The following is a 25,016-nucleotide window of genomic DNA, read 5'->3' as shown; positions in this document are numbered from 1 at the left end:
TATCCTTGGTTGAGAGGTAAATCTTATCTTACTCTTCCCAGAAAATAAGCCCCTAGTTTTCAGTCTTGTGTGGTGGAGGAAGATGGGTGATATGGTTTAGCTTTGTGTCCCTACCCAAATCTCTTCTTGAATCCCATAATCCCTACTTGTCATGGGAGGGACCTGGTAGGAGGTGATTGAATAGTGAATGAGTTCTCACAAGATTTGATGGTTATGTAAGCATCTGGTATTTTCCCTGCTGGCACTCATTCTCTCTCCTGCCACACTATGAAGACATGCCTTCTGCCATGACTGTAAGTTTCCTGAGACTGGGGAGCCATGTGGAACTGTGAGTTAATTAAACCTCTTTTCTTTATAAATTACCCAGTCTTGGGTATTTCTCCATAGCAGCATGAGAGCAGACTAATAAAGTAAGAAATTATTCCTCTGCAAACGAGGAAGTGAGCCAGCACCTTGATCCTGTACTTGCCAGCCTTCAGAACTGTGAGAAATAAATTTCTGTCATTTAAGCTACCCAGGCTATGATATTTTTGTCATAGCAGCCTGAATTAACTAAGACAGTGAGCTTAGGACTAGCTGAGAAAACCAGCAGCTTTGCTCCCCAAGAGTTGGGGAGTGACTTGATTCAGTCTAGGACAGAGAGAGAGAGGACACACAAACCAAACCTGTGACTTTGCTAGTGAAAAGTGCTGGGTTTGGTTGGAAACAAATGGAGAATACCTGCTGCTAATTTGACATTGTGGCCCACGAGAAATTTAATAGGGAAATCCTAGAAATAAGAGAGCCATGAAAGGGCTGAGATGAGCTCTCCACATAGGGAGACCCGAGAAAGCCTGGAAGAAAAGTGAAAGCTGAGGGGCACTTGAGAACTGGCCGCAACTTTGAATGCATTTCCCAGTCTATCACAGATCTACTCACTGAGAGTGAAGGCTTACAAGCTTGAGGTTTTTGAACACAGCCTTTGCTGATTTGACCACAACATTGGCTCAAATTGCTGTTGGAGCACAATATTGGTCCATCATTAAGCTCTACAGACGTAGGTGCAACCCCAAGAGAATCAGACTAAAATACGTAAATAAGAATTAAAACATTAAACAGGGGCCAGGTGCCATGGCTCACACCTGTAATCCCAGCACTTTGGGAGGCTGAGGCAGGCAGATCACAAGGTTAGGAGTTGGAGACCAGCCTGGCTAACATGGTAAAAATCTATCTCTAGTAAAAGTACAAAAATTAGCCAGGCGTGGTGGTGAGCACCTGCAATCCCAGCTACTCTGGAGGCTCCGACAGGATAATTGCTTGAAACCAGAAGGTGGAGGTTGCAGTGTGCCAAGATCATGCCACTGCACTCCAGCCTGGGTGAAAGAGCAAAACTCCATTTAAAAAAAACAAAACAAAAAAACAAAAAAACAGATGTCCTGACAGCATATGTTGGAGGGAAACCAACTCTACAGTTTAAGTCCAGACCAATTATTTAAAAACTCAATAACTCTGAAAACAAAATAAATCTAGAGTTACTGTTAAGGGTTCCATATTCAACCCCAAACTGCTAGACATGCAAAGAAAAGAAACACCAGGAAAATGTGAGCCATCATCAGGAAAAATAGTCAATGAAACAGACTGACTGGGTACAGTGTTAGATTTAATAAAGACTTCAAATTGGTCATTTAAAATATATTGAAAGAATTAAAGGAAAATATAGTCTAGGCATAGTGGCATTTGTTGTAGTCCCAGCTACACAGGAGGCTGAGGCAGCAGGAGGATCACTTGAGCCCAGTAGTTCAAGGCTTTGAATAGCCACACAGTCTACCCTGGGAAGCAAAGGCCCTGTTTATTTCAAAAAGAAAAAAAAAAATGTGTGAACAAGATGTTAACAGGACACAATAAGTAGGGAACCTCAGTAAAGAAGCAAAGTCAAAAAGAACCAAGTAGAGGTTTTTAGATTTGAAAAGCACAGTATTTGAAATGAAAATTTCACTGGATAGGCTCAGCAGATTTAAGATGGCAGAGAAAATGTGAAGATCAATATAAAGTATTCATTCCAAGAAGAGAAAGGAAAGATATTTGTAAGAATAGTGAACAAAGCTTTGGAGATCTGTGGGACAATGTCAAACATTCCAACATACATGTAATGAGAGTTTCAGACAGAAAGGAAGGAGAGAGACAGAAAAAAATTTTGACGTAATCCATCCCAAAGGGATAAAATAAAAAATTTTATTTTTTACCAAATTTTGGTAGAAAATAAAACTTAAAAAGGGTTTCAGCGAGATCAAGTAAGCACACTATACCCTAACATGGCAGAGAGATTGAGCACTGGTCCCTTTTGCTTCTTATAAGGGCATTCCTGCTACCTTGGGTCTCCACCCTCATGACTTAGTCTAACCCTAATCACCTCCCCAAAGACTCCACCTCCAAATACCATCCCACTGGGAATGAGGGTTAAAACCTAGGATTAAAGCATATGAATTTGGGAGGGACACAAATGCCTAGGCCGTAGCACTGATAAAGCTTTGGTTATCACCAACTGAGCCCTGGGGAGGTACCCGGGGATAGCCCCCAGCAAGAAGGCCACAGAGTCACACTGTTCTTACCTCAAGCTCTAGCAGTTTTGCAAGCTTAAATGCACCTCAATTTTTTAATGGCCTTTGGGCAATTTTCAGCACCCTTAAAAGGCTGTTTTTGATGATGATGTCCAGTTTTATATTGGCTTTTTGCAGAGGGGAACTGCCAATTTCTTCATGCTAACATTATCAGAACTTGAGTAATGTGTTTTTAATAAAAGATTTTTAAAGTTGTAATTTTACTAAACTTTCATGGTCACAACTTTATTATCAAGTGAAAGAAATCATTGCAATATGGGCAGTATCGTTTCTAATAGTGCAATTTATTAGGATATTCACTGCAGCATTTCTTGAAGACATGGGAAAAATAGAAACAACTGCGATGTTCCTCAACAGAAGCTAAGTAAACTACACTCATCCTATGAATGTACAACAGCTAAAAGAATAACATGGTTTCATATGTACTAACATGAAAAGTTCTCTAAAACACGTTTTTCTGTGGGAAAATAAAAAAAGTTTCATATATTACTAATATAGTAAGATATTACTTATAAAATAACATATCTTATATACATTTATATAAATACAGAAATGAAACATACAAAACAATACTTCATATTTTCTACAGGTACAAATATGTAAATACATAGGAATAGGTTTATAAAAACATAAAACAAAAAGTATAAAAGGCATTACCCCTAGGGAAAGAGCAGAGATTGAAAGCTGGCTAAGTTAAAAAAGCTCTTGTCTCTTAATTAAGGTAATATCTGAAATTTTTTTACAAAATTAATCTATGTATATCTGTGTAATAAAATAATTTAACATATGGATTGCCCAAGCTATCAGCTATATATTTGGAAAGTAAACATGAAGTTTCCTAGAGGTTTCTAAACAAATTCACAAGGATTAAAGAAAACCATTTTACCAAATAAAATAAAGCACCCTTATATGAAAGATTTTATTAGGCAAAACTTGCTTGGCATCATTTCCAAGTTATGGATTTGTCAACCCAAAGATGATAATCTTATATAGAACATTTCATCTTTAAAAATCCCATGCCTTGTATATTAGTTTGTACTTTTTTTTTTTTATCATGGATTTCTTTCCTAGTAAGCCATTTCAGTCTGTGTCACATTAAATAATATCTTTTAATAACTTTAACAGATACACTTTAAGTTACAAGATTTCTTTAATCCCCACAGTTAAGAATTACAATTAATGAAGCTTATTAACACTCTTAATTCTTTAAATTGTCATCTTATGAATCAAATATTTTCTGCCAGAAATACTTTACCCTAATCATAACCTTCATAGATTTTAAAAAGAAAACAGACTTCAAGACACTGTGGCAATAAATGGAAATAATTTATCTTCCACAGTTCTTTTAAGAACAGAATGAGGCCGGGCGCGGTGGCTCAAGCCTGTAATCCCAGCACTTTGGGAGGCCGAGGCGGGTGGATCTTTTATAGGTGGTAGACAAGGGCCTTGAGATGCTATGTCAAAGTGAATTTAAGTTCTATCTTTATATTTTGAGCTCTGGCTTTTCATATTCTAGTATTTGCTGTTGAGATTAGTTTTGTAAAAGCTAATTTTTTGAACAGTATAGTCACAAAGAGATGGTTGAAGAGATTGAGTTGCAGAATATAGATAATGGAATAGCATTTATGTTTTTAGTAGCCATTTAATTCAGTGTTTTTTTTTTTGAAACAGAGTCTTGCCATGTTGCCCAGACTGGTCTTGAATTTGGGCTTAAGCAATCCTCCTTTCTCAGCTTCCCAAAGTTCTGGGGTTATCAGAAAGAGACACTGCTCTTAGCCTATTTAGTTTTAATATTCAGGTTGAGTATCCCTAATCTGAAATGCTTGGGACCAGAAGCGTTTCAGATTTTGGATTTTTCTGAATTTTGGAATATTTGTAAATAAGTTGTCTGGGGAGAGGACCCAAGTCTAAACATAAAATTTATTTATGTTTCATGTACCTTATATATATATAGCATGAAAGTATTTTTATATAGTATCGTTAATTTTGTGCATTAAACAGAGTTTTGACTATGACCTGTCACGTGAGGTCAGGTGTGGAATTTTCTACTTGTGGCATCATGTTGCTGCTCAAGACATTTTGGTATTTGGAGCATTTCAGATTTTTGAATTAGAGATGTTCAACCCATATAAACTTATGAATTGTATCAATGTCTTTTATATTTTTCATATAAGGAGATAAATGTGTGGTTAGATTTTTAAAAAATACATTTGAGGAAAATGAGATTAGAATTCAGAATTTAGTTTTTACTCTATTTTAATCACTCCTTTTGCCACACATGTCCTCAGCATTTATACTGGAGTGTTTTATGAGGCAATTCATTATTATTATAATAACATAAAATGAAATGAAGCCCTTTTAATGAAAATGTCATTGCTACAACCTGTTTAAAAGACAGCATGACAATATCTGACAATTGAAAAATTATGTGTCCTTTGGTCTAGCAATTCTGCTTTTAGCTCTTAGTGTTTACTTGCTAATATGTGTTCAGATATATAGATATAGATATATAGATCTCGTGTGTGTGTGTGTGTGTGTGTGTGTGTGTGTGTGTGTGTGTGTGTATTTGTTTTTGGATGCTGATTTCAACACTAATTACAACTGCAAAAATGGAAGCATCCTGTATGTCTTTCAGTAGAGGACAGACTAGATAAATTTTATGCATTTGTACAAAGAAGTACTAGGTGTCTCTAAAAGAATGAGCTTCGATATGGAAAGATCACTAAGATCGTATTAAATAAAACAATTGCATTCATGTAAATAAAAATGGACCCCTTAGTAGACCCCTTCATTCTAAAGTTTTCTATGTCATTGAAACTCAGATACATTTTCTTTTATTCTCCAACTATTTACTCTCACACTTTTTCTGTTTTTACGAAACTCTTAAAAGGTAGTATTGGATTTACTTCTGTGTTCTAACTTTACTCTCGTTTTCATCATCTTTGTTTTGCATTTGGAAGATTAACTTGACTTGATTTTCTGGTTTAGCAATTTCAACCTTATCATTCTGTGATTTAGTCTGCTTTTACATTTTAATTTTAATTTTTTTTTTCTTTTAAACACTGTGTTGCTCTGTTACCCAGAAGTGCAATTACAGCTCACTATAACCTTGAAGTCCTCGGCTCAAATCATTCTACTGTCTCAGCCTCCCAAGTAGCTGGGACTACAGGCGTGTGTCACCATGCCCAGCTAATTTATTTATATATTTTTTTGTAGAGACCAGGTCTGGCTGTGTGGCCTAGGCTGGTCTCAAATTTCTGGCCTTGAGCTGTCCTCCAACCTCAGCCTCCTGAAGTGCTGGCATTACAGGTGTGAGCCAGTAGGGCCAGCCTTACTTGTTTTTAAGTGCCAGGAACTTTCTTATTTTTTGGTTGCTCCATTTGCTCCCATTTAGTGACTTCTTTTATGAACGCAGTAGCCTCTCATGCATCTCTGAGAATGCTAACAAAAATAAAATTTTAAAGTTCTCTTCTATTTTCAGCACCATCTGTTTTTACCCCAGTTTAGTTTGTTTAGCTTTGCCCGCTATCACTGATGTTTTCTTCAGATGCCTGGTGATATAATTGCTGGTTTATATTTATAAATGAAGGACTAGTCTGATGATTCAGAATATATATGTGACCAGGATTTCCTCTGTATTTGTGTAGGCTGCTCCTCCCCTCCCCCCACCAGCCTTCTACCTGGAATGGGAGGCCATGGACAGGCACCGAGTAAGCGGTGGGTTCCTTCTCAAGCAGACTGCTGCTTCAGATTTATAGGCAGAGAGCAGGTGGGAGCTCTTAAAATAACTAAGTTAAGGAGAATACTCTGGATATAGGATATATTAGGGCAAGGCTTTAAGTGGAAGAACAGAAGGGAAGAAAGTGGCACCACCCCTATAGTTATTGGGAAACGTAGTAAGGGGAACTTTTGTTTATTATAACATCTGTGGAAAACAACAGGCATTTGCTGAAAAAGGGAATTTTTTTCACCCTAAATGCCAGTAGTTTCTTGTTTAAAAACCCCTGCTTTTGTGCATTCACTCTTAAGCTCTCTCTTCCTCCATCCCTCCTCCTCTAGTGTCCCCTACAAAGAACCAGATTTACCTCAGCCTCTGCTCTCTTTTTTTTTCAGCCTCCCACCTCCTCATTCAGAGCCCTCCCCAAACAGAACAAACACCCACTGTCTTTGAAAAGAAGTTTGTGGTATTTAGTCAGGTCAAAATGTGAGCTCTTCTATGTGGGATTCCTTAATTGCCCGGAATGACTGCCTCTCCACTGTGCTTGCACTTTGTTGTGGTTTACTCCAAGCTTGGATTTTCTCTAGGAATGCTTTAGGAAATTCAGCTCTACATTTGTTTTAAGGCTTTAAATACTGATCATAAATTCAGTTTAGTTTTTTTCACTAGGGTACTTCCACTGGTGTCTCCCCTGGTTTCTCATGTTCTTAACACCCTGCCACACCCATCAAATAAAGAATTAACTGCTTTCCTGTATTTCCACAATATTAGTAATGTAGTAGGAGGTATTCTAAGAGTTGTCCATGTATTATTTAACAATAACAACCCTGTGAGTTAGATACCATTGTCATTCTCCCACTTAACAGGTGAAAGAAACCTACTTTAGGGGCTAAGTCATTTACTCAGGTATTCAGGACTGGTTAAGTGGTAGAAAGCGGGTTCTTAACCACTGTGCTGTATCATCTTTTATCTGTGATTACCTCATGGTGTTATCACCAGTTTCATACATGTGTTTATACATTTTGGTCTACTCTAATAAATTGAGTTTTTGGAGAACAGATAGTTTGTCCATACATTTTCTTCAACATCTAACCACATGCCTAGCATCCAGCTCTGAGTAAATACTGATTGAATTAGCTGGGCACAAAGTTCTACTGTTTTTCTTTGATTCAGTATAATATTACTAAATTACAATTTCAAGATTTTACTTAGGGAAGGTATGGACAGCATATTGTCATTTTATAGAAAATTGTTTTTCTTGATTTAACTAATAATGTTTTAAATGAACTCAGTGGTCATGGTCAAATCAGTATATGGAAATAGTTGTTTCAAAGTTTAATCTTAAGAAAATGAAATTTCAATTAGTTCTTTTTTCTGTATCATCTCTTGCAAATGTAATTTACAAAAGAATGTTGGTGCTGTATTGCAAAAACATTAGAAATAGGGCAGATGACTTATAAGTGCTTCCTTTAAGATTATGCTTACATCTTTCCAAATACATAGAAAAATGAGATTTTGTTTTTTATTTGATGGATACTGTAAGTTAGGCAACATGGATCTGGTGAAATAATTATTTTATCTGTAAAATATAAGAGCTGAACTAATTTTTAACATCTTTATGAATGCTTAATTTAGCTGTCATATTGTCAATGGAAATTCAGCTTGTTGATATAAATGGGTGTAAACTATCACCTAATGTGGTTACAAAAGGATTTTTAAGTATTAAAATAGGCATGGCCTAGTGTATTAAGAATACCTCATTTACTTACAGTTCTAAACCTGGGTAGAAATGCTTTTGTAAAACAATTGTTACAGAAAACTTCTGGGACAGAATATAGGTGAATAAATACCACTTTTATTACATTTGCTTTACATAATGAACTGTATTGTGGAGAGCTAGAAATGCATTTGTAGGCAGAAAGTATTACTGTAAAAGCTTGCCATTTTAGTAGATTAAAGACACTGCTTCTATCCTTATGCTTTGTACTATTCATGGGAAGTTAATAGCTTTACGATTACTACTCTGTAAGACAAAAATAAAAATAAAATAAAATAAGAAAAAACAGTACTACTCTATAAACGATATCACCTTTTGCTTCTAAGCATTACAGTTTTACTTATAAATCGTAATATATAAATTTAAAGCTATTCTCGATTTTGGTTACAGAAAAATGTAACATTTTTGTGACTGTAAATCTATGCTATGAAGAACTAATTATGTACCAGATGTGGCCTAGTTGTTGGGGATGCAAAGATGGTTTCTGCATTCATCGCTTAGAATTTAGAAAGGAAATTATGCATTAAACAAATAACAAAATATGTAGGTTTATCAGAATTACGAAGTATAGAGTACTATGAAAGTATGTAGTAGGAGAATTTATCCTAATTAGGGCAGTTAGGAACACTGATATTTTGCTCTTAAAGGGTGAATGTGAATTAGGTATGCAAAGGTGGTTGTGCATAGGTGGTGGTAAGTACAGGGAGGGCTTTGCATCAGGGCTGGGGAAATGCTGGTTTGTCGCGCCTGTAATCCCAGCACTTTGGGAGGCCGAGGCGGGTGGATCACGAGGTCAAGAGATCGAGACCATCCTGGTCAACATGGTGAAACCCCGTCTCTACTAAAAATACAAAAATTAGCTGGGCATGGTGGCGCATGCCTGTAATCCCAGCTACTCAGGAGGCTGAGGCAGGAGAATTGCCTGGACCCAGGAGGCGGAGGTTGCGGTGAGCCAAGATCGTGCCATTGCACTCCAGCCTGCGGAACAAGAGCGAAACTCCGTCTCAAAAAAAAAAAAAAAAAAAAGCTATGAGAGGTGGCGCACATTGAAACTAGCAATATGTTAAAATGCTTATGGCCATAAAATCACATTTTAATTAATTCCTCGTGGGTTATATATAGATACCAGGCCGTTGGGGTAGTCTGGATAAGATACGATGATCACAAGAACTCATTAGGTGGTGATGGAAAGAAACTGATAGATTCTAGAAATATTTACGAGGTAGAATTTACTGCTTCCTTTGCTGCGTTTGTTTCTACTCCTACCACTTTTAAGCTTGGAAATACTTGTGAATATTTTTGTCCAGTGTTTCTCTTATCTGTTCGCTTCGTTCATGTGGTTTTTTCCTTTATTAATACTTTGCTGCTTTTTTAATAGAGATTGTGAAGAGAAAGAATATAAACTCAGGTAGTCAATCTAACATATTTTACTGAACCCTACCCCACTGATTTGAAATGTCACCTTTATTGTATATTGTTTCATTCAACTACTCTGAAGATCTGTCTGTTCCTATGACAATACTGCACTATATCAGTAAACAGTGTTTTTACAGTTGGTAGCAGGTACCTCCTTTATGTTTATGCTTTCTTAAAAAACCATATTGGCTAGTTTTACATACTTTCTTTTTCAGGTAAATTTTAGGATAAATTTACCCAAAATACTTTTGGAATTTCTATTAGGATTTATTCATTTTTTTAAAGAACAATTTGTAGAGAATTGTCATTTTTACAGTATTGAATCTTAGAACATGGCCTCTCTGTGTATTCAATTTATTTTAAATCTCAGCGTAATTTTAATAATTTTCATATCTGTATGAACATTTTAATTTTAGCCTTATTTGGTTATTACTGTTATTTAGGAAAACTGTTGATTTTTCTGTATTGCTCTTATGCATACTCAGCCAAACTCTCATAAATAACTTTACTAATTTTTTTCACTGATTTCTTCAGATCTTTCTGCAGTTCCTTGAGACTGCACTTACATCATCTACATTTCGTAAAATGCTATGTCTTACTACATTAGTTAAAACTGAAACTACAAGTTTGAAAAGTAGTCATCGTAGTGGGCATTCTTGTCTAGCCCCTTTAATAGGAAAGCTTCCGACATTCTCCGTTAAATGTGATGCTTCCCATAGAACGTGGTATGAAATGACTCTGATTTCCTTCTCTTTTTACTAAGGTAAGATTTTCCCACCAGAATTGGGATTTGAATTTTATTTCAGATGTCTTAGGCACTGAGATGAGTTTGGGTTATTTCCTTATTCTATGATAATATATATTAAATTACATTATAATTTTTGAACTGAGTTTTGAAGTCTTTGTAGAAATTGGAAAGGTTTCAATCTTTTTGTTTTAAAAATGTGAATTACCTCTATCTTCAAGGTTTAATAGAATTTATTCTTAAATCTATCCAGACCTCATGCCTTTTTAAGAGAGGACCCTTGGAAACCTTCCAGTTTCTTCTGTTTGATCTATTTCCATATTTTACTTCTTTATTTGATATTTGACATTTTCTTAGAAAATCATCTGCTTGACTAGATTTTTAAAATAAAGTTGTTCATTTTATTCTTAAAAGAGATTTTAAAATCTCTATACCTATAGTTATTTTCTCATCTCATTTCTAATGTTATTTGTGTCTTGCCTTTTTTTTTTTAATCAATTGACACATGATAGTTGTACGTATTTACGGGGTACTTAGTGATGTTTCAGTACATACAATGTTTAGTGATCAGGATAATTAGCATATCCACTGTCTCAAACATTTTTCATTTATTTGTGTTGGGAACATTTGAACATCCTCTCTTCATCTATTTGAAAATGTATAGTATTGTCAACTGTAGTCACCTTATGGTGCTACAAATCACTAGAACTTATTCCTCCCATCTAGCTGTAATTTTTTGTCCTTCAACACATCTCTTTCTAACCCATCTTTCCCCCTATTCTTCCCTCCCTTTAGTAACTTCTGTTCTACTTTCTGCTTCTGTAAGATCGACTTTTTTAGCTTCCATGTATGGGTGAGAATATGTGATGTTTAACTTTCTGTTCCTGATTTATTTCACTTAATGTCCTCCAGTTCCAACTAGGTCGCTACAGATGATAGGTTTTTATTCCTTTTTATGGCTGAATAGTAGTATTCCATTATATATACACATATATATGTATATCACATTTGCTTTATCCATTTATCTGTTATTGGACCCTTTGATTCTGTATGTTGACTATTATGAATAGTGCTGCAGTAAACATGGGGGTGGTACAGATATCTCATTAATATACTGATTTCTTGTACGTTGAATAAATGCCGAGTAGTGGCGTTGCTGGATCATGTGGTAGTTCTATTTGTAGATTTTTGAGAAATCTCCCTGCTATTCTCCGTTGTGGCTGTACGAGTTTATATTTCTACCAGTAACGTATAAGAGTTCCCTTTTCTCCACATCCTTGGTTAAATTTATTCTTAGGGCTTTTTTTTCAGTTATTGTAAATGTGATGGCTTTCTTGATTTTTAATGTGTGTTGTTTGTGTATGGAAACACTACTGATTTTTGTGTGTCGATTTTGTATTCTGAAACTTTACTGAATTTATCAATTCTAAGATCATGTCATATGTAAACGGTAACAATTCGACTTCCCCCTTTCCAATTTGGATGCCCTTTATTTTTTTCTCTTTTCTGTTACTGGAATTTCCAGTACTATGTTGAATAAGACTGATGAGAGTGGATACTCTTTTCTTGTTCCAATTCTTAAAGGAAAAGCTGAAAGCATTTCAGCTTTCAATGTAATATTAGCTGTGGGTTTGCCATATGTGGCCATTATTTTGTAAAGATACTTTTCTTCTATACCTAATTTATTGAGTTTTTATCAGGAAGGAATGTTGAATTTTATGAAATGCTTTTTCTGCATCTATTGAGATTATTTGGTTTTTATTTTTCATTCTGTTCATGTGTCACATTTATTGATTTGTGTATATTGAACCATCATTGCATCTATAAATCCCACTTGATCATGTTGTATGGTCTTTTTGATATGTAGTTGGATAAGGTTTGATAATATTGTTGAGGATTTTTGAATTTATGTTCAGTAGGGATATTGGTCTGTAGCTTTCTTTTTTTGTGATGTCCTTTCCTGGTTTCAGTATTAGGGTTATGCTGGCCTTGTAGAATGAGTTTAGAAGAATTCTCTCCCCTTCAATTTTTGGAATAGTTTGAGAAGATAATTTAGTGGTGAAGCCATCCATTTCTGGACTTTGTTTGGAGACTTTTTTTATTATTGATTCAATCATATTTCACGTTGTTGGTCTGTTCAGGTTTTCTATTTTTTCTTGATTCAATCTTGGTAGGTTTATATGTCCAGGAATTTATTATCTATTTTCTCTAGATTTTCAAATGTATTGGCATATAGTTGTTCATAATAGTCTTCGGTGATCTTTTGTATTTCTGTAATATCAGTTGTGACATTTTTGTTTCTGATTTTATTTGGATTTGCTGACTTCTTTTTCTTAGTCTAGTTAATAGCTTGTTGATTTTATCTTTTCAAAAAACCAACTTTTTGTTGTGTTGACTTTGTATTACTTTAGTCTTTGACTTTTTTTTTTTTTTAAAATAGAGTCTCGCTTTGTTGCCAGGCACCAGGCTGGAGTGCAGTGGCGCAATCACGGCTCACTGCAACCTCCACCTCCCGAGTTCAAGCAATTCTCCTGCCTCAGCCTCCCGAGTAGCTGGGACTGCAGGCATGCGCCACCACAGCCAGCTCATTTTTTTTGTATTTTTAGTAGAGACGAGATTTAACTATGTTGGCCAGGTTGGTCTTGATCTCTTGACCTCGTGATCTGCCCGTCTCGGCCTCCGAAAGTGCTGGGATTACAAGCATGAGCCAGCGTGCCCAGCCTTTAGTCTTTAACTTCTGCTTTGATCCTAATTATTTTCTTCCTTTTATTACCATTGAGTTTGGTTTGTTCTTGTTTTTCTAGTTCCTTCAGATACATCATTATGTTTGACACCTTTCTTATTTTTTGATGCAGACATGTAGTGCTGTGAACTAGTCTCCTGCTGCTTTTGCTGTATCTCACAGATTTTGTTATGTTGTGTTTCTATTTTTATTTGCTTTAAGGAAATTTTAAATTTCCTTTTAAATTTCTTTATTCACTCATTGGTTATTCAGGATCATGTCGTTGAAATTCCATGTTTTTGTATAGTTTTGTGTGTTTCCCTTGTTACTGGTTTCTAGTTTTATTTCATTGTGGTCAGATAAGATACTTGATGCTATTTTGATTTTTTTTAAAAAATGTGACTTTTGGCCGGGCGCGGTGGCTCACGCCTGTAATCCCAGCACTTTGGGAGGCCGAGGCGGGTGGATCACGAGGTCAAGAGATTGAGACCATCCTGGTCAACATGGTGAAACCCCGTCTCTACTAAAAATACAAAAAAAAAAAATCAGCTGGGCATGGTGGCGCATGCCTGTAATCCCAGCTACTCAGGAGGCTGAGGCAGGAGAATTGCCTGAACCCAGGACGCGGAGGTTGCGGTGAGCCGAGATTGCGCCATTGCACTCCAGCCTGGGTAACAAGAGTGAAAACTCCGTCTCAAAAAAAAAAAAAAAAAACAACAAAAAACAAAAATGTGACTTTTGTGCCCTAACATAGGATCAGTCCTAGAAAATGTTTCATGTGCTGATGAAAAGAATGTGTATTCCGCAACTATTAGGTGAAATGTTCTGTAAATGTCTGTTAGGTCTGTTTGACCTGTGGTGGAGTTAAAATCTGATAGGAAATTGTTGATTTTCTGTCTAGGTGATCTGTCCAATGCTGAGAGTGAGATGTTGAAGTTTCCACCTATTATTGATTGGGGTCTATCTCTCCTTTTAGATGTAATAATATTTGCTCTATTTATCTGGTATTCCAGGGTTATGTGCATTTATAATTGTTATATAGCCTGTTGCTTAATTGACCCTTTTACTACAATGTCCTTCTTTCTCTCTTTTTACAGCTTTTAAAGTCTGCTTTTTCTGAAATGAATAAGTGCAGCTTTTGGTTTTCATTTGCATGGAATATCTTTTTGCATCTCTACTTTCCCTATGTGTGTCTTCACAGTTGAAGTGAGTAGGCAACATGTAGTTGACTCTTTTTTTTTTTTTTAATCCATTCAGCCATTTTATATTTTTTAATTGGGGAATTTGATCCATTTACAGCCAAGGGTATTACTGATAAGTAAGGACTTACTCCTGTCATTTTGTTGTTTTCTTTTCTTTTTAAAAAATATTCCTTGTTTCTTACATTCTCTTACTGTTTATTTTTGTGGATGAGTGGTTCTCTGTAGTACTATTTTGATTTCCTTGTCTATGACTTGATGCTTTTCTTTTGCTGTTTTTAGAATTCTTTGTCTTTGACTTTTGACAATTTGAAAATAATGTCCCCAAAGTGGACTGTTTAGATTTTTATTGATTTGAGGACTTTTGTGCTTCCTGGATCTGAATGTCCATTGTCTCCCAAAACTTGGAAGTTATTTTACAACTAGTTCTTTAAATTTTTTTCTATGACGTTTCCTTTTATTCTTCTTCTGGAACTCTCATAATGTATTTGTTCATTTAATGGTGTTCTTTAAATCCTGTAGGCTTTCTTCTTGCTTATTTTTTTTTTCCTTCTTTTTTCTTTCTTTCTGCCTAGTTATTTCAAAAGACCTGTCCTAAGTTCAGAAATTCTTTTGTCTGCTTGGTCTAGTCTTTTGTTGAAGCTCTTCATTGTATTTTAATTTCATTCATTGAATTCTTCAGCTCTAAGATTTCTGTTTGTTTTCTAATATCTCTTCACTGAATTTCTCATTCAAATAATGAATCATTTTACCTAATTTTGTTGAATTGTGTATCTGTATTTTGTATCACACTGAGCTTCCTTAAGATTATTATTTTGAATTATTTTCCTGATATTTTATATATTAATAATTAGGATCTGTTATTGGAGAATTACTGTATTCCTTTGGAAATGTCACGTTTCTTTGTATTTTCATGTTTGCTGTAGCTCTACATTTATTTCTACACCTATGGTGGAAAAGTTGCCTTTTCCAGTTTCATGGAGTTGTTTCACAGGAAAAACTTGAAGTATTGGTTGGGTTGGGTACATTTACTTTGTTTCTAGGTAGACCCAGCAGTGTAGTCTCATTGCAGATTCTTTAGTAGTAATCAATTTTAGTGATGTTTGTATTTCAGTGGCCTAGGCTGCAAGAGTTTGTGGCAGCAATGGTGCAACTTTGCCAGGGGTGGGCTCACTGGGCTGTTTCTCAGGTTGGGGGTGCATGAGTGAATGCTGTAATGAGGCAACTAAATCGGTGTCTGGCTCGCTGGGATTATGGCCATGAGGCTGTTACTCTGGCTGGTGGCATGGGCACATGCCTGCTCAGCAGGCTTGGAGATATGATGCCTGGGTTGAGGCCATTGGGCTATTTCTCAAGTTCTGAGGGTTGGTGTGCAGCCACTTGACCAGTCTGGGGACATGTTTACCAGAGGAGAACCCACTAGTCTGTTTTTTAGGTCCTGGGACTGGGCGCACAACTGCTCAGCCAGTCTGTGGGCATGTCTGTGAGTTCAGGCCTCCTGGAGTATATTAGGCCCTAGGTGCCAATGTGCAGCCAGTCCAAGGACTTCTTCTCCAGAGGCTATTCTGCCAGGCTGTTTTTCAGGCTCAGGACATGGGCGTGCAACCACTTGGCTACCATGGGTACATGTCAGCTGCTCAGTTGCTCAGGAACCTCTGCTGCTCAGAGGAGGGCATACAGTGGTTTGGCTGTTTCAAGGGTGGGTTTGCCCTGGTTGTGTCCACCAGACTGTTTGGCCAGAAGTGCTAGCAGCAAAGATTGGTTTCCTTGCTCTGCAGGACCAGAGTCACAGCAGATCCTGGACTCATGCTGTATGTAGCTGGGGCTATGGCATTCAGATGCCTGTGTGGGTTTAGTGGAGTAAAAACAGAGACCCTAGGCTGGAAAAGTGCAGGGTGTACTTCAGAAGTGGTTCTGTTCTCAAGATGGTGGGTGACATGCTGCAGCAGCTTGGCTCACAGGGAGGAAGTTGTGAGTGAGGAGTGCAATTCTTGGCTCCCAATCTGGGGAATACAGGTGTGTGAATTCACAGCAGCTCCCCAAACTGGGTTCAGGGCTTTTGACCACTGGATTCTCCCATAGTAAGGACTGCAGGTGTTTGCAGTGGGAATGGAGGCTGCTGAGGCTCCTCTGATTACCTTCCCCCACTACCAAGCCCCTGACCCTGCCCACACTACCAAGCCTCTTACCCTGCCCCTACAAGAGGAAGTTGCCCCTCACTCTGGGCCATTCCAGGTTGGGAGGATGGGATGGCAGAGGCAGGATGCCTCCATGCTGGCCTTGTAGGCTTCCAGTCATCACAGGTACCTCCCCACTTCCCTGCTGTACTTCAGCACTCTCCTTCAACACTCCAGTCAAATCTTAGCTGTTTCCTTATTGCCTTGATCCTTTTTTGAAGCGGAGGAATGTGCACCAGACACTTAGAGTCAGCCATCTTACTGACATCACTCTTTGTGTCTTATTTTTTTCTTAATTAGACCAGCTAAGTATTTGTGTATTTTAATTGGTCATTTAAAAGAGGCAGCTATTTATTGACTTAGTGATCAAATCCATGTCTTTTGATTGGTTGACTTTTGCTTTTCCTTTTATTAATTCATTTCTGCATTTAATTACCTTGTAAATTTTTGTCTTTCATGATCCATAACAGTTTACTCATACTTTCCCTCTCTCTGCCCTTTTTTAATGGGAGTATTCTTTCTTCAGCTTGATCTTTGTGTGTATTACAATTTATCTTTTTTTTTTCCTCTCTCTTTATTTCCTAGTAATTCTGTTTCTCTGGAGGTTCATGCTTTTGTTTGTTGAATTTGGTTAGTCTAATTCATGCTGCTAGTTTTCATAAGCAATTGGTGATTCATGTTTTATCTTATTGGTAACTGAAGGGTGAGATTAAATCTATTAATTTTTCTCTAGCTCATGTAAAAATCCCATTTGTGTGTTGTTGAATCTAGTGTCTGATTAAAGTCTTTATCTCCTCTAGTGATTGTGGAGAAGGAGTGGAACTCGTAGATAACTTACCTTTTGAGTTTGGACTCTTTCCTTTCTTCCTGCGATCTCTAAGTAAATGGGAAAAACTTCTCTTTTTCTCTGGCTCCTATCTTAGCTTTGTAAGGCTGTCATTACTGAGAGACTCTTATGTTATATATTATGTTTTTACACATACTAGAGTTGTCTTGTGTTTTTTGATATCTAATTATTATAGATTTATGTTTTAATATTTTATAGGACTAAATCATTTTGTTACTTTTTTAAAAATCATGGAAGTACTTTATTTGAAGCTTGGGGAAGAAAGACTTTGGTGACACAGAACAGCTGTTTCCATTTTAAGCAGAGAAACGCAGGAGAGATTTCTGTAAGAAGGTAGCAAGCAGCTCAGATTCCATTGTTCATAATTTTGGTGAGGGACTCTGTAGAATCACTTTTACTAAATTGGGAGTAGGCCCATCTCCCATTACTTGTTATAATTTTCTCACATGTTTTTTCTTTATCATTTCACATGCTTTTAGGATTATATAGTTAAAAATAACTATCTATTATATTTTGACTATGAATCCACCAAATATACAAACTAATTTGAGAATGATTGATAGCATTGTAATATTTGAGATTTCTTTTCCAAGACAAGGGATGTTGTCAAGTTTATCGATTTCTAGATTAAATTCCATATGATTAAGAATCAGTAACAACTTATGAAGATCTTTAAAATAACCAAAGATCTATTTCACAATTTCTATCTCTTCTCTACTGACTAAAACACCGATTAAAAAAAAACAAGCACCTCAAGAATCAATATAGAAGGTACATTAAAAAAAATCTTCAGTACAACTTGAGTTATGAACACTGACGAGACATTTGATAACATTAATGAATTACTGTTCATTTTTTAGGTATTGCTAATTTGATAATTGTTGGATACGGGTTTATAACATTGGAAATAATTCACACCGAGACAATGGATAACTCAGCAAGGCTAGTTTACTCCCTGCAGGAATGGTGCAACTTGCTGGTAGTCTTGCCACGAGAGCACCCCTAAACAAAGGAGACAGGGACATTTATAACTTTCATAATCTGATGCAAGCACCCTACTACTGTGTCCAGTTTCCATTAGCCGGAATGGGAACTCAAATTCTATGCTTGACCCGATTGGCTAAAAACTTGGAAATTTTCTAAAGAAGAAAAGGCAGAGGAGAACAAAGGAAAAGAGGAAGTAACTTGAGGAATGCTTAGAGAAGTGATAACATTTCCAAGCAAGGAAGGGGAATAAGCTATGACCTAAGATTTGCCTGGGCTTGTCCAGGCATGTCTGGGTGAATATCTAGGTTAAAGTGTAAGAACTAAGAACATGGGATGCACTTATTTCTTTATTATGACTAACAGTTACTTTAAGATTATTAGCAAAAGCTTTAAAGTAAATTAACCTTTGAAGAAACTATTATTTATTCATAATGAACTAAAAGGAAAGCTTTGAAGAGGAACCTTTTATTGATTCTTTTTTCCTACAATACTGTTGCTAACAGTATTTTGGTTATGCTGTTTAAAAAGAGTGCTGATCTGCTGGCTGCAGTGGCTCACACCTGCAATCCCACCACTTTGGGAAGCTGAGGCAGGTGGATCTCAAGGTCAGGAATTCGAGACCAGCCTGGCCAATATGGTGAAACCCCGTCTCTACCAAAAATACAAAAATTAGCTGGGTGTGGTGGCGGGCACCTGTAGTCCCAGCTACTTGGGAGGCTGAGGCAAAGAATTGCTTGAACCCGAGAGGGGGAGTTTGGAGTTAGGTGAGATTCCACCACTGCACTCCAGCCTGGGCCACAGAGCGAGACTCCATCTAAGAGAGAACAAAAAGAGTGCTGATCTTTGAGACATATACATTGAAATAGGATTTCTAGAATTTGCTTCAAAGTTATATAAGGTAGAAAGTATATAGGGGTATGAAACAAGATTGACCATGAGTTGCTAATTGTCAGAGCTGATAGTTATGTGGTTTATTATATTACTCTGTTTCCTTCATATATGTTTGAAGTTTTCCATAATAAAAATGAAAAATAAAGACAAATGTACAATGTCAAATAAAAGAATAGTAAGTAATGAGATGTACTGCTAACCACATTTATAGCCACAGGACAAAACTACTTTTAAAAATTGATTCTATTTTTTCCTGCCCACTTAAAAGTAATCTGTTGACCTTAAGCAAAACTATGAAGTAGGTATAGTTTATATTCTTTATTTCCTGTGTCATCTTTCTTCTTCTTAGTCCAATACTTGTTTTCCTTCTCCTTTGTCAAGTGCACATTGTGCTCTTGTTTGCCTCTTTATCTTCAAAAATTGTCATTCAAGAAACCCTGGCAGATGAACCTGTCCAAGTTAACATATAAGAGAAGAATGCTTTGTGAGGGAGATCAGGGATAGAAGACAAGAAATAGGTCTGATAGAGTATTAGAAAAAGATTTGAACATTTGGAAAAATGCTGATAAAAATGTGAAAAGCTTGTTGAAACATTTGGAAAAAAGTTTTGAGAGTTTAATATGAAAAACACTATTTTACTTTTAAAAAACGGAGAGTGGGAAGACCAGGAAGGTAAAAGCTGAAACCTCTAGTATTCTAGCAGAAAGTAGGTAATGTACAAAAGGGGACAATCACAAAGTAGCAACATTAGCATATTATCAAGAAAGAAGAGAAACTACCAGCACATCTGATTAGAAGAAACCATTAAGTTCCTAATAATTAGTTCTGGGAATAGGATAAGTTTGGAGAAGGGTAAACAGCATGGAACAGAAAACTGTATTTTATAAGCCATTTAGCAGTACAATCTGATTTTTAACAGTGTCTGTATTTTGTTTTAATAAAAATAAAAGTTAATATTAAAAACAACTTCTGTATTTATTGTTGATTTATTTTCCGAAACATCAAATAGAGATAAACTGATAAGATTATAATATTGAATGAGGGGAAGGGTCTAGCTTCACTCTCTTACATGTACATGTTATCCCAGCACCAATTGTTGAAAAAACTATTTTTTCTTTAATTATCTTGGCACATTCGGAATCAACTGACCATACATTCATGGATTTGTTACTATGCTCTTGTTTAGTTATATGTCTGTCTATATGCTAGTTCCACATAGTCTTGATTACTGTAGCTTTTTAGTAAGTTTTGAAGTTGAGAGTGTGAGATCTGCAACTTTGTTGTTCTTTTTGAAGGCTCTTGGGTATTCTGGATTTTTTTTTTTTTTTTTCTTTTGAGTTTCCACATGAATGGAATGAGCTTGTCAATTTCTACAAAAAAGGAAAGGCAGTAGAGATTTTTATAGGGATTGTGTTAAACCTGTAGATTAATTTGGGAACTTTTGCCATTTTAATAATAAGTTCTCTGATCCATGAACGTGGGATGTCATTTATTTAGGCCTTCTTCATTCTTTCAGTGATGTTTTATAGTTTTATTGTACAGATTTTGTACTACTACTGTTACATCTATTTCTCAGCATTTTTTTTTTTTTGATGCTACTATTAAAGAAACGGTTTTCTTAATTTCATTTTTGGATTGTTTGTCACTAGAGTATAGAAATACACTATATGTAACAACGTATTGGTTGTTTTATATTGATTTTCTATCTTGAAATCTTGGTGAACTCACTTATTAATTATAGTAAATTTTTGTATATTGGGATTTTCCATATATAAAATCAAATGATCTGCAAATAGAAATTGTTTTACTTATTGCTTTCAAATCTGGATGCCTTTTACTTGTCTTCTTTCCTTTCTTTTTTTGCTTAACTGCCCTGTCTAGAACCTCCAATACAAAGTTTAATAAAAATGCCAAAAGTATACAGCCTTGTTTTATTCCATATTTAAGAGTAAAAGCTCCATTAAGTATGATGTTAGCTGTGGGTTTTTCATAGAAGCCATTTATCAGAGTGAAGTATTTTCCTCCTGTTTTTAGCTGAGTGAATATTTTTATTATGAAAGGGTTTTAGGTTTTGTCTAATGATTTTCTTTGTCTGAAATATTAGGTTTTGTTCTTTGTTCTATTGAGAATATTATATTGATTTATTTTTAAATACATTGAACTACTCTTGCATTCCTGGGATAAAGTGAACTTGCCCATTATGTACAATTCTTTTTATATGTCACTGGATTCAGTTTGCCAATATTTTAAGATTTTGCATCCGTATTTCTAGGAGACATTGGCTGTAATATTTCTGTGTGTGTGTGTGTGTGTGATGTTGGGTTTAGTATCAGGGTAATTGGTCCCATAGAGTGAGTTGGAAGGTGTTTCTTCCTCTTTTTTCGTTTTTTTTTAATTGGAAGAGTTTGTGAAGTATTTATCTTAATTCTTTTTAAATTGTTTCATAGAATTCGGCAGCAAAAGCTGGTTCTGGGCTTGTAGGAAGTTTATTATTCCTAAATTAGACTTTTTACTTGTAAGTCTATTTGAATTTTGTATTTTTCCTTGAGTAATGTTTTTAAATTCAAAAAATAAAAAGCAAGTGAAATGTTGTAAGTATGTATAAAGTAGTCTGATAAAGTCCAAATTGCATCTAAAAATCTATTCTGCTACTAATTACTGGAAAGTCAATTTGAAACTCATACTGTTTAACAATTTCATTTTTGAAAATGTTATTTTTTAAAAGAATATTCTAAATGTCTATTTGCATTATTAAAATAATCTTACTCCATAATGGTTTGAAATTTTTGTTTTGTTTTGTTTTTATGTTGCTTTTATCTCAGCAGCAATGCAGCAAGTCTTGGAAAACCTTACGGAGCTGCCTTCATCTACTGGAGCAGAAGAAATAGACCTAATTTTCCTCAAGGGAATTATGGAGAATCCTATTGTAAAATCACTTGCTAAGGTATATAGATTTGTTCATAAGATTACTGAATTATTTTGGACATAGTTTTTACAGAGATATTTTCAGATATTACTATTTTAGAATTTGGTTGACATATTAGGTTTAGTTACCAAATAAAAGCACTTAGCACATAATGAAATCTTAACATATGCAAAAATTAGAGTATTTTTGCCTTTTCTATTCTGACTTCAGATACAGGATTAAGTGACTCTTAGTTTTGGCATAATGCCTTTAAGCTTTAGAGAAATCATACCTGCACAGATGTGTTTTAACAAGGCCTGTGAAAAAGATCCTGATCCTATTTCCATTTTCAACAATGGCAAGGTACTGATTTTCTTCTTTTACATTAGACTGTGTAGCTATTTTTCACTTAAATTCTTGACTTCCTTTAGCACTTTTTTGAAATTTTGTATTTGTGGTATAAGCCTGATATTTTACGTGTGTTTGCCTAGTCAACTCTGGAGCTATCTCTTTAATTCATTGATAAATATACTTTACAACCATTTTTGTTAAATTATTATGTACTAAAACTTAATGTATTACCTACTTTACAACCCTGCTATACTATTCTTTAGAGTTCCCCAAATGATTCTTGCTTTCAAGAATCTATGCCACGTGCCTTTTTTGACCATTTCTTCATATAGGCCACCTTGTTCCTTTTACTTTTTGCTCTATGAGAATGTTGATTTCACTCTCTTCTGTTTATTAGCCACAGTCTATTACTTGTTTTCTTCAAAGACTTCTGAAAAATACCTTTTACAAAGTTTTCTACTAGTGAGTGAGTTAATGATGCAGATTTTTTTTTTTTTTTTTCTTTTTTTAACGGAGTCTTGTTTTTTTGCCTAGGCTGGAGTGCAGTGGCATGATCCTGGCTCACTGTAACCTCTGCCTCCTGGCTTCAGGTGATTCTCCTACCTCAGCCACCAGAGTAGCTGAGACTAGAGGTGTGTGCCATCACTCCTGGCTAATTTTTGTATTGTCAGTATAGGAGGGGTTTCACCATATTGGCCCCGCTGGTCTTGAACTTCTGACCGCAGATGATCCACACACCTTGGCCTCCCAAAGTGCTGGGATTACAGGTGTGAGCCACCACACCTGGCCAATGATGCAGATTCTTCATTTTTTTTTTAACATATTTACTCATGCCAAAATTATATGGTATACAGGCCCTTAAGTAGAAACAAATCTGCTTGCAGATAATTCAAGTGGAATTTTTATTTTAGTCATTTTTTTATTATACTTTTTCCAGTGTTCATTAGATATTTTTATATTTTAATAGTAATATGCAGGATATTGTTTCAGATTTAAACTTGTCATAAACATTAATTCCTATTGTGTTAAAATAAAATAATAGCTCCAGGGTCTGTTGAAATTAGTAGGAACTGTTTCAGTTTAGATTAAATAGCTTACCTGAGTTCTTATTGTACTTTTAAAATAGTTTTTTACTCTTCTCTCGATGTTATTCTGTAGATTGTCAGTTACTGTCCATGTGTCTGTTACACTGTTAGCTCCATGTTTATTTGATTTGTAGCTTTTGATCTGTAGATTTAAAAACTATGTAATAAGGCATTTACAACATGCTTACAGTTTACAAAGGTCTTTAAAATACACTGTTTTGTCTTCACAACATCTGTGAATTTAAAATATACTATTTTATCTTTCAACAACTTTTGAAAACTAAGACTCAAAGTAAGTTAAGTGTTGTACCTAATGTCTCTCTGCTAGTAAATGGCAGATAAGGTTTAGGCCATGTCTTCTGTCATCAAAATCCATGTTCTACCTACTACAACACAGGTTGATGGGATATGTGTATGTGTGTGTATACTTATTCTTAAGAACTGGTGTGAGTAAAAATTTATTGGTTTTGTGCCATTGATGTTGGCCTTTCAGAGGATCATCTTGTTTCTTATGGTTAACAATTGCAATGGTTGGATGACTTTTGAGCAGGTAAGGTGCTACTGTACTCTTTTGATGATAAAAGTGAAATAAAGCAAATAATTACCCAATAATATGCAACAATGAAGCAGATTTTTAATAAGGAAAAACAATGGTAGTTCAATATTCCTACAATATAGGTTAAAAAAAATCCCAGGAATAGGGGAGGAATTCTGCTTCCAAGAAAGAAATAGTAAGTCACAGCAGGTCAGCACTCTTAATATAACAAGTAGAGGGAAAAAGGAGACTCACATTGCTAGATACGCAGAGAGGCAGGAATATCTGGCTGCTAATCATGAGAGAGAGAACAGAGGCAGTCCAATAAATGGTTCTTTTATTAGCATTTATACACAAGAATTTGAAAATAACTTATTAATGTATTTTTAATAGAAAAGGGAGAAAAATGACATGTAAAATATTAGAAAATCAGAATAAAAGATAATCAAATGGGCATTTTAGGATAAAAATACAGTATCTGAAATTAGTTCACTTATAGAAGACTAGACACAAGAGAAGAAGGAATAAGTGAATTTAAAGATAGATTAATAGAAAATATTCAAACAAAAACTAATAGAAAAGAAAGAACAAAAAAAGATAGCAGAGTAGGTGAAACATAGTGAAATATGTAATATATATGTAGTTTGTATTCCAGAAAGAAAGGAGAGAGGGAAGAAGAAATGTAGGCAGACCCTGTACTTTTGCATTTCACTTTATTGCCCTTTGCAGATACTGCCTTTTTAATAAATTGAAAAGTTATGACATCCCTGCCATCGTCTGTTAGCACCATTTTTCCAACAGCATGTGCTCATTTTTTCTGTGTGTGATATTTTTGTACTTCTTGCAATATTTCAAACTTTTTCATTATATCTCTTATGTTGATCTGTGATCAGTGGTCGTTGATGTTACTCATAGTTATTTGGGGTGCCATAAACCATGCCCATATAAAATGGTAAACTTAATAAATGTTGTGTGTTCTCACTGCTCCGCCTACCACTCATTCTCCCATCTCTCTCTCTCTCTCTCTCTCTCTCTCTCTCTCTCTCTCTCTCTCTCTCTCTCTC

At 35.5% G+C, this 25,016-nt stretch overlaps 1 protein-coding gene across 5 annotated transcripts in view; it reads left to right on the top strand.

The window, feature by feature from the left end:
• Nucleotides 1–25,016, top strand: part of MPP6 (membrane palmitoylated protein 6) — a 126,291-nt gene that overhangs the window by 29,620 nt on the left and 71,655 nt on the right. For 4 of the 5 annotated variants that reach the window (XM_032286976.1, XM_032286977.1, XM_032286975.1 and 1 more), the window contains exon 2: nt 21,902–22,020. In XM_032286976.1, coding sequence (XP_032142867.1) covers nt 21,904–22,020 — 117 coding nt within the window. In that variant the 5' untranslated portion in view covers nt 21,902–21,903. Of the gene's footprint in view, nt 1–21,898; nt 22,021–25,016 lie in introns of all 5 variants that reach the window. The other variant, XM_032286973.1, reaches the window with a different exon arrangement.

This window comes from Sapajus apella, unplaced genomic scaffold (assembly GCF_009761245.1).
Source record: "Sapajus apella isolate SASKATOON/1434 unplaced genomic scaffold, GSC_monkey_1.0 scaffold19, whole genome shotgun sequence".
In the NCBI taxonomy this organism is placed as follows: Eukaryota; Metazoa; Chordata; class Mammalia; order Primates; family Cebidae; genus Sapajus; species Sapajus apella.
This window is presented reverse-complemented; position numbering and strand designations above follow the sequence as displayed.